General features: G+C 41.8%; 2 protein-coding genes across 3 annotated transcripts in view; one reads left to right on the top strand and one right to left on the bottom strand.

The window, feature by feature from the left end:
* Positions 1-1,683, top strand: part of serping1 (serpin peptidase inhibitor, clade G (C1 inhibitor), member 1) — a 5,009-nt gene extending 3,326 nt beyond the window's left edge. Inside the window, exons 10-11 of the mRNA XM_032531706.1 lie at positions 677-899; positions 1,151-1,683. Of these exons, the coding sequence (XP_032387597.1) occupies positions 677-899; positions 1,151-1,398 (471 nt within the window). The 3' untranslated portion in view covers positions 1,399-1,683. The remainder of the gene's footprint in view (positions 1-676; positions 900-1,150) is intronic.
* An 83-nt stretch (positions 1,684-1,766) lies between these two features.
* doc2g (double C2-like domains, gamma) overlaps positions 1,767-10,924 on the bottom strand; it is a 73,289-nt gene continuing 64,131 nt past the window's right edge. For both annotated transcript variants that reach the window (XM_032531917.1, XM_032531907.1), the window contains exon 11: positions 1,767-4,563. In XM_032531917.1, coding sequence (XP_032387808.1) covers positions 4,424-4,563 — 140 coding nt within the window. In that variant the 3' untranslated portion in view covers positions 1,767-4,423. The remainder of the gene's footprint in view (positions 4,564-10,924) is intronic.

The raw sequence follows: 10,924 nt of genomic DNA, 5'->3' as shown, positions 1-10,924 counted from the left end.
GGGGGGGGGGGGTTACATGTGAGGCAAAGATACTGTGAGGTGAAATTCTATCAAAATGTGCACCCTTTTGAGTCATAACTCCTTAAAATGTGACTACACAGACATGAAACATATTTTTACATTCAGTGTAACTCAGTTTTTGAGGGTATCATTTTTAATGTCCATTGTAAATAAATTTCCATAAATCTACCATACAACTGTAGAAAAAAGGATGCTCCTTATGACTCCATAAATTGCTAAAGAATGATGACGTTAAGTTTGCTTTAGCATCAAAGTAATCCAATGTTAGTTGTGTGTACATTCATGAGTACATTGCAAACGGAAATCTAAATTACTTTTCCTGGTGCTAATTTGCCAAAATGTAAACAAATACAGGCATTACCCAGGTTATAGTATACAGCTCACAAGCTAATTGACTGCATGGCATCATTACATCTCCCAAAGCATTATGGAACCTGTAGTTCCAACACTTGAAACATGAATATCCCCAGAATCAAAGTAAAACAAAGAACAACAGGTGAGACAAAATCAAAAAAATAATGTTGCACTGTCAATTACTCTTTTTATAGAATATAAACAGAATATTTTATATTCTTGGGGGAAGCAGTTGTCTCAATGTTGTCTGAGGGGGTGCTCACAGTGTGCTCACACACCATGATCTTTTTTGACCCAACAGGTGGCGAGGTTTGCTCTGACAGGGGACAGCAGTCTTTACATTTTGCTGCCTCGCTCCAACAAAGTGACTGACCTGCAGCAGGTGGAGGAGAGGATGACGGACACAGCTGTGCTTAAAATGATAGAAAAAGTAAAAACAACTTCTCCTCAGCATATCGAGGTCACTCTGCCCCAAATCAAGCTGGATATCCAGCCGGACATGAACATACTTATGAGGAAATTAGGTTTGTTCATCTTTAATGGTGTTTTCTGTCTATCAGGCGTATTCAGCTCATTAATATCATGCATTGAAACACATCCATGCTTCCAACTTGTGTAGACCATTACTTTATATACAGCTATTACGTCTTATTTGTGCAATAAGCACATCCTTCTGCTCTTTGATCTTCCTGTAGCAATAGCTCTGATCCACTTATTTTGCCTCCCCCCCCCACCATCATCTTTTCGCACTTTCCTTTCCCTTTTCCCCAAACAGGATTGTCGTCACTCTTTGAGGATGCTAACCTGTGTGGTCTCTACTCCGAAGAGAGGTTGGTTCTGGATGATGCCAGACACAGAGCCTTCCTCGCACTGACTGAACAAGGAGTTGAGGCCGGGGCCGTCACATCTGTCTCATTCTCTCGCTCCTTCCCTTCCTTCTCTGCCCTGCGGCCTTTCATCATGCTGCTGTGGAGTGACCAGGCCAATGTGCCACTCTTTATTGGCAGAGTCACCGAGCCATGAGAGAGCAACAGGGAGGACAGACAGACACAGAAAAGAGTGAGAGAGTGGAGATGTAACAGATGGGCAAAAGGGCAGTAAAGAAACAAAGATATGGTAAACAAAGATTGTCTAGTAAAATGGAAATACAGTCAATTATCTTACTGTGCTTTAAAACAAAATTAATCCAGTTATCAGTATTGCTTCAGGTAGTTACTAAAGTGAGCAGTGGCCCTCACAAAAGCATATGTAAAAGCCTGGATGTGAATTGTTTTCAAAGATGAGGATGAATAAACACATATTTACCCAACACAATATGCTGACTGTGTTATCTTTTTAAGAATTAAGCACAATGTGGATCATGTGTCATTCAAAATAAGACAGAAAACCACTGAAACAACTTCAATTTATTTGCGAAGTAGTTACACAAACCGACCACAGGATGGCAGCCATACTGTGTGATTGACATTGACAGTGAATACACAGGGACTGCAGTAGTGATCTCCCCATCTTATTCGCCGTTTGCCATCCTGCATCTTTACCAGCGATATCAATTGAAGGAAGACAAAGTGTCAAAATCTGTGACAGTAAAGGTTTCGTTTTTTTTAAAGCAATAGCTTGCTTGGCAAAGCACAGCAACTGCGCAAAACATACCCTGAATCATTGTATTCACAAACAAATACACACTGATGGCATAGACTGTAAACACATCAGCATTCAGAATGATCAGCTGTGGTTGCACTCTATTATACAAGCTGATAGTGATTGCTAAACATGCAGCTGTATTGCAGATAAAATGATTACGTAAGCGAAGCGGGGTTAATAGACAAGAGTCAGAAAATTTGGTGACTGTTAACAAAACCAACATATCCAGAGACGGAAATAAACAACCATCCAGCCTAAAATGTGAACTCTATAAGATCACTGTCACCCAGTCTAGCCCCAATCAAAGTACTGAGTATTCCCAGAAATGCATCTTTGATGCCCAGATGTTGTTGTTTTGGTTTGATTATCTCACTGCCAACGCGCTGGGAGTTCTGATGTGCATAGAGAAAGTACAGAATAAACCTTGCCCAAACCTCATCCAAATCATTTAAGGTCCAACTGAAAATGTGTTTAAGCCTACTGTTACAATAATGCCCAAGCCCTTTTTATTCCAAACCTAATTCACCACTGAAGGATCCAATTTTTTTTTTTTGCAGTCAACGATGAGACAATCACAAGGTTGTTGAAGGACACCAAGAATATGAGTGGCTGGATCGATTCAACAGTAAGAAAAAGTCCTGGAGGCGACTGACCGACTGTGGGTGTGCTTTTGTGAACCAGTGTATGGCCAGAGCTATAGTGATAGGTTAACCGGGGAAGTGCATTTGATATTCTGGCAGGCATTTAAATGATTCAGTGATAGTCAAGCCCATATACACCATCGTTATGCAGAGATATGCATTGAGACACATAACAGGCATGTGGGTGGGGGGCATTTCTACTAACTGCACAGTTTATCTCAGGGAGGTAATTCTGTGTCACAGACAGTGTAGTCCCAGTGTCCCCTGTCAAGAGGATGAGATATATGCCTCTACAAACCTGATATTTAATAGATCAGAAATAATGGGATGAATGCAACACTGATCACAGCAATGATCCCTCTAATGGTTGGTGTAGTATTCTGTCAGATTTCTTTTATATAACATTTTACATCCTCTCAAAAAAACGCAATAAAGGCAGATTATTTTCAAGATTTTGGGTAGCCCATACTCAATCAGATTACAGGACCAATCACATGCCTGGATTTTCAAATTAATACATTACTGCTGCGATATTGCCATGCAGGGAGAAAATGTTGCATCATCTGTGACTTTGTTGGAGCAGAATTTGAGTCACTGAGGTAAGCCTGCTTGGGTTCTTTTTAAATCTGGTTCATAATGCCGCTGCAAAGAAAAAGTAAAAAAACGGCACCTCCAAAAAGCAATATCGGTTTAATCTTTCATCTAGAAAGTCAAAAAAAGCTGTCAGAAATTAGGCATCAAGATATATTCCATTCTTAAAGTTGCTTTTTGACTGTCTGGCAACGGGAGAGTGAGATGGCAAAGGGTCTGCCACACATGATTGACAGCTTGTCAGTGTCCCCCCAGCCAGGAACACTCACACCACTGAGGCGTGTGGTGGTGGCAGCGGAGGACCTCTCACTTGTATGTGCCTTCTTGTCCTTTGTTATTATTTCTTCACACTTCTGTGCTTGTGAAGTTGGATAGAGTTATTTGAAAGGGGCTGTGATGTGAATACAGATAAACACACTGCACAGACAGAAAATGTAGGCACTCATTCACATGGCCCTCATGCACGCACACACATGCCCACAAGCACACACGTTAATGTCTGATATGAAGGTGTTTAGACAGCACTGTCACTTAAAGACAATAAAAGACATAAGAACAAGAACACTGAACAGTAAAGGTACAAATCCACTCAATGGATCATTTTGTGCTTTATAATACGGTATGTTGCTTTGCATCAGATCAACAACCACTAAAATAGAAACTTCTCCAGTACAGAATCACCCTTTCATAACATTCCCGCTCCTGTAACTATATATCACATTATGATTCACTAGCGTGCACATACGTACTTTTGGCGTCTTTCACTGAATGAACTCTGAGTACATTAATCTCAAATCTCTTCATTAGGTGTCAATTTGAATGACAGAATATGAGCGACTCCCACAATACTTTAAGGTCTAAAGCACAATGTTTTGTTACGTCAACACTTTAATGAGGACATAGTCACAATTTGAAAAAAAAGTATTCAGATTACACCTTAGTACCATAACTAATATTAGTATGAATATCATATACTAATACTTGCTGCAGTAATTATTGGCGTTATATGATCATTTTCAACATTATTATTATTGCATGTTTTATCCTTTGCTCTTATTAGGGCTTTACTTGGTCTCTGTTATCAACCATCTTCCAGTGAGACAAATGTATGTGTGTCTTAGTGCGTGTGTGTATGTGTGTATGTGTGTGTGTGCATGAATGTCTTGTGTAATCTAGTCCGGTTTGTCACCGCTCGGGGCTCCTTGCTGTGTGAGCGTATGCCAGTATTCCACTTTCTTCCCTTTGTTTTTGAGACAGTCGAACCAGTGTCTGAGTCTCTGTCCGTTTGCCGTGATGCCCAGCTCCACTCCACCTGCAAACCCAGATGCAGAAACAGAGAAGAATCAGGAGGAGATGGGAAGTTGTTAGTTGGTGAGGAAAAGGAGACCTGTGGTGGAATAAGTAATTAGATCCTTTACTTAGGTAAATGAACAAATACAACAAAGTAAGTATTTAAGTGTCAGTACCAATTGATCAATTCACATGTAGCATTTCACTGTTAGCTAGTCAAGGTGGAGCTAGTTACAACTACTTCATCTACAGTTGGATAGCCAAGTGGTTCCCAACCTAGGGGTCGGGTCCCTTTTAAGGGTCACAAGATAAATCCGAGGGGGATGTGAGGTGATTAATGGGAAAGAAAAGAAAAAACCAAGCAAGCTCTGCTACACAAATTTGTTAGGCAGTGTTTTGGACTTTCTTCTTCTTCTCTAGTCTTTTATTTTTCTGTGAAATATTGAATCATTTTAACCTTTTGTGCCTCAGACACACAAAGGAGAAAACTTAAAACTTCAATAACAGCAGAAACAAGTTGTGAACACAAAACTGATGTTGAACTAGTTGGCAACGTGTTTACAAGTCCAGCAGTTATCATTCATTTGGAGTCGTGTTTCTGGCAACATGATTTTGTGTAATGTAAGGCCAAAACCTCACGCCACAAAAACAGTTTCTTCTCTTCTAAAACTGGATTAATCAAGAAAGCACAGGACCCCTATTAATAAGAACACGTCTTTTTCATTCATATTTTTATTGTAATTCTCTTTTATTCTATGTTTGTTTCTTGGTTCTTGCAACACTTGCTTTCATTTTTAATTTCATTTTCTCTTACTATGTTTGTTATGCACCAATACACCAAAGCAAATTCCTTGTGTGTGAAAGGACAAATTATGTTATAAGCTTATCATATATTCTTAAGTCAATCTCATTCTGAAAAGTAACTAGTAACTATAACTACAGTGAGGGAAAAAAGTATTTGATCCCCTGCTGATTTTGTATGTTTGCCCCCTGACAAAGAAATGATCAGTCTTTTAATGGTAGATTTATTTGAACAAGGAGAGACAGAATAACAACAAGAAAATCCAGAAAAACTCATGTCAAAAATGTTATAAATTGATTTGCATTTTAATGAGGGACATAAGTATTTGACCCCTTCTCAATCAGAAAGATTTCTGGCTCCCAGGTGTTTTTTATACAGGTAACAAACTGAGATTAGGAGCACACTCTTAAAGGGAGTGCTCCTAATCTCAGTTTGTTACCGATATGATAATATGTATGTAAATGTATAAAAACACCTGTCCACAGAAGCAATCAATCAATCATTTTCTCAACTCTCCACCATGGCCAAGACCAAAGAGCTCTCCAAGGATGTCAGGGACAAGATTGTAGACCTACACAAGTCTGGAATGGGCTACAAGACCATTGCCAAGCAGCTTGGTGAGAAGGTGGATAAAAAACAAAAGAACTGTCAATCTCCCTCGGCCAGGGCTTTCATGCAAGATCTCACCTTGTGAAGTTGCAATGATCATGAGAACAGTGAGGAATCAGCCCAGAACTACACGGGAGGATCTGCAAAGATCTCAAGGCACCTGGGTCCATAGTCACCAAGAAAACAATTGGTTACACACTACGCTGTAAAGGACTGAAATCCTGCAGCTCCAACAAGGTCCCCCTGCTCAAGAAAGCACATATACACGCCCGTCTGAAGTTTGCCAATGAACATCTGAATGATTCAGAGGACATCTGGGTGAAAGGGTTGTGGTCAGATGACACTAAAATGGAGCTCTTTGGCATCAACTCAACTCGCTGTGTTTGGAGGAGGAGGAATGCTGGCTATGACCCCAAGACCACCATCCCCACCATCAAACATGGAGGTGGAAACATTATGCTTGGGGGTGTTTTTCTGCTAAGGAGACAAGACAACTTCACTGCATCAAAGGGACGGTGGACGGGACCATGTACCGTCAAATCTTCCCTCAGCCAGGGCATTGAAAATGGGTCGTGGATGGTATTCCAGCATAACAATGAACCTGGTGGCCAACTACAAGAAACGTCTGACCTCTGTGATTGCCACCAAGTACTAAGTCATGTTTTGCAGAGGGGTCAAATACATATTTCCCTCATCAAAATGCAGATCAATTCATAACATTTTTGACATGCATTTTATTTTTATTTTGTTGTTGTTACTCTATCTCTCACTGTTCAAATAAATCTACCATTAAGCTTATAGACTGATCATTTCTTTGTCAGTGGGCAAACATACAAAATCAGCAGGGGATCAAATACTTTTTTCCCCTTACTGTATAAGAGAAAAAATACAATTGTCCCATCAGAAATGCAGTTGGGTAGAAGTACATAGTGGCATAAATTGTAAATAATCGAGCAAGTGCAAGTACATCAAAATTGAAGTCTAGTACTTGAGTAAATTTATTTACTTTCCACAACTGGTGGCATCAGAAAGTAACAACAAACACGGGGACAGACTGTCAGACATTTGTTGTTTTGTTAAAATCTAATATATCAATAATGTAATTGAGCTTCAGCTATAATGTACACCAACATTCATGCCAATAAAGATTATTACTATTTGACTGGCTGACAGACATGGGAGCAAAGAAAGAAGTAAATAGACACTTGAGACAAATTCCTCGAGGCAGAAGAAAGAAAGAGAGACTCCTAGCTGGGGAAATACAAGACAGAGAGATTTAGATAACGGAAGATTTAGTGAAATAGCATGGGGGTTGGGGGGTTAACATTATAGAAAAGCAGGAAATGACTCAGGTGAAAGTGAGCAGAGGCGATGGAGGCGTTGGTGGAGAGGCAGAATGTAAGACAGAGAGATGCAGGCAGTTGTCACACCGAGGTTATTACAAAGCCATTCCCTTGGTTGTGATTGCACAGTTAATAGAGCGTGAAGTTTAAAACACGGTATTTTGGCAATGCTGCCTTCTAACAGCGCCTTGGAAAATGGGGGAAACGACAGCCGCGAGCAAACAAGGCACGATTGTTGATCTCATCTGAGTTTGGCACTAAACGCTGCCTGAGATGATGCTGATGGAAGGAGAGGAGCAGCCTTTAAGTTTTTCCTATCCTGCATCCTCGTTCCCTTCCCTTTTTACACACAGACAGATGGTCAAAATCTATTGACAAGAGTTTCAATAGGATAATCACGCACAACACTCATCTCCGCTCCCACCAAATTCCCACCACCTCCACACAGAGATCGATGAAGTGTTCTCTAAGCCTGCGGGTTGCTAGTGACAAACAATCAGCCATCCTTACGTGTTGGGGGACAGAAGAGGGATGAGGCACCAGAGCCGGAAGTGAGGCTGACACACAGGCTGGCGAGCAGGTGTGCAGCAAAACTCACACAGGTTTGACCCTGTTCTCTGTCTGCTTATTTCTTACCCCTCACAACATTTCCCCCTGCTGCACATCTGCTACACATTCAACCCCACCAGCAGATACCCAAGATCACGTGGTAAACTAAATATCTTGCTTCAAGTGCTTGTCGGATCATTGATCATCGTATCTGACAATTTTAGCAACTTTCCAAAACTGACAGTCCAACAAGCATCACTACTTTGCCAAGCGATTGGGCAGGTGTGCGTAGGTGAGAAAGTATGCAGGATTTTTACTTTTCGGCATGCAGGACGCCTTTGATAAGCGAATGTCCAAATGTGTGCGCAATAGATAGATAGATAGATAGATAGATATTTATTGATCCCAAAAATATGGGAAATTACAGTGTTACAGCAGCACACCAAATATACATACATACAATATACATGAATAATAATAATAATAATAATAACAAAATATAAGAATAAAATATAAGAACAAGTATTTAAATATATACAAGATGGGAAAAAAACAAAAACAAAATGTGCAACTGTTTAAGTATGAGCATGCTAAAATGTAAATGACCCAATCGTGCCGGTTGTCCTTATTGTAATGTTGGGGTGTCTCAGAGTCTCATCTAGCACCCAGTGATGACGTGTTGAAGAGTTTTATTGTCTGTGGTATGAATGATTTCTTGTAGCGGTCCGTGCGGCATTTAAACTGTCTGAGCCTCTTAGAGAAGCTGCTCCTCTGTTGGACCAGTATGGGGTGGAGAGGGTGGTCAGGGTTATCCATGATGGATAACAGTTTGTTCAGTGACCTCCTCTCCACCACAGCTTCAAAAGTGTCCTGTTTGCAGCCAATCATGGAGCCAGCCTTCCTGATCAGTTTGTTCAGTCTGTTTGTATCGCTGGCTCCGATGCTGCTGCCCCAACAGATGACGGAGGAGAACAGAGCGCTGGCCACAACAGACTGGTAGAAGATCTCCAACATCCTGCTGCACACGTTGAAGGATCTCAGCTTCCTCAGGAAGTAGAGTCTGCTCATCCCCTTCTTGTAAACAGCAGTGCTGTTGGTCTTCCAGTTCAGCCTGTTGTCGATGTTGACACCTAGGTATCTGTAATCCTCCACCATGTCCACGTCACCTCCCAGGATGCAAAGGGGCTGCGGAGCCGTTCCCTTCCTCCTGAAGTCGATCACCATCTCTCTGGTCTTATCCACGTTCAGCAGCAGGTGGTTCTTACCAGACCACTCCACAAAGTCACCCACCAGTGCCCTGTACTCCCCCTCCTGTCCATCCCTTATACACCCAACAACTGCAGAGTCATCAGAAAACTTCTGTAGGTGACATGACTCTGAGTTGTACTGAAAGTCTGTGGTGTATAAGGTGAACAGGAAAGGAGACAGCACAGTCCCCTGCGGGGCCCCCGTACCACTCACCACCACATCAGACAGAACACGGTCCAGGCGGACAAACTGTGGTCTGTCTGTCAGGTAGTCAGTGATCCAGGAGACTATGGACGCACCGACACCCATCACCCGCAGCTTCTCACCAAGTAGCAGAGGCTGGATGGTGTTGAATGCACTGGAGAAATCAAAAAATGTGATTCTCACAGTGCCGCCACCACCATCCAGGTGCAAATGAGCTCGCTGCAGAAGATAGATGACAGCGTCGTCCACTCCCAGACAAGGCTGGTAGGCAAACTGTAGAGGGTCCAGAGAAGAACTCACCTGCGGCCTCAGGCAGGCCAAGACCATTCACAATTGTGCGAATCATTGCGTCTCGCCCCTCTCTCTTCAAGCGCGGCTATTCTGAACGTGTAAAAACGCTTCAGTATCCAGACCCTCACTGCATGAAACTCTTTGGAAACATTTTTTTACGTGACATTAGAGGAGGCCAGTTATTGCGTGACACTAAATGCCGAGTTGGTGGCCCACTCTGGTTACAATGTAAGAACGTAATTTACAGCTGAATCACATTATGAAGACATTGATGTCTAAACTGTATTTAATGTGGATACTTATTGGCACTGATATATACTGATCTGGGGTATCATATTGACTCAGCCCTACTGGAGAATCAATTTAAACTTGACTCAATTGACTTGAGGCTTCACTTACACCAAAAGACTTCTAGACACTGTGCTTTACTTGGTGCTGTATCTAGCATCTCCTTAGTTTCTTTAGCAGTTGTATCCTGTTTTCTGTGAGGTTGGACAAGGTGACAGACATTGTAAATGCACAACACAACATGTCTCGCTCAAAATCAGAGGTTTAGTTTTGATTTACAGAAAAGATGAAATTTCCCATCTCTGCTAGTGTATTGATCTTTCCCACAAGTCATCCACTTGATTTGTTGCCTGCGTTTTTGTGTACTTTTGCCATCACATTTATTCTCTCGTTCAGTTTTCCTTTCCATGTATCTCTGAATTCTCACCTTTTACTGCGTCACATCCTCTATATACCTTTTTGGCTAAGCCTATTAGACCACTTGTTATTGCTCTCACTCTCATACAAGTGCACTGGGGTTATGCTCGCTCTGTCTCTTTATCAACGCGTTTTCTCTACTCTTCTTGGTCAGTGTCCTTTTTCTCCCAGCCTTAATTAACATAACTGGAAGGCTGATTTAGCTGAACCTGTAATGATAATGGTCAGGGGGATGGCAGTTATCTGGGGCTGTACGTTAAACTGATGGCCTTTTCTCCAAGCAAGGCTAATGACTCACTGAGCTTATCCAAACACTGGTGTCTCCACCCAGCCCACAGCCTCACACTTATGCACACACACACATTAGACACAGTAAAACACTTTGATCTGAAGGCCTTCAAGCTCATAGGGTGGTAATCCATTCTCATGTGCCTCCCCACTAGTTCCCTAGTTCCCACTAGATCAGTCCCTGAGCTCCAGTGTGCTCTATTGCTGTGATATACACATCAGGCAATGCCAAAGCCCTTGAAAAAAGCCGTTGACAAAGCAGCAGCGATCTGATCTGCCAAGTACGTGAAGGATGGAGATCCTTTTTGATTTCTAAATGCATCTCCATTTCCTTTTCCACTCAA

The sequence above is a fragment of the Etheostoma spectabile genome, chromosome 2 (assembly GCF_008692095.1).
Source record: "Etheostoma spectabile isolate EspeVRDwgs_2016 chromosome 2, UIUC_Espe_1.0, whole genome shotgun sequence".
Taxonomy (NCBI): domain Eukaryota; kingdom Metazoa; phylum Chordata; class Actinopteri; order Perciformes; family Percidae; genus Etheostoma; species Etheostoma spectabile.
The sequence above is the reverse complement of the archived record's forward strand: the minus strand, read 5'-3'. Positions and strand labels throughout refer to the sequence as shown.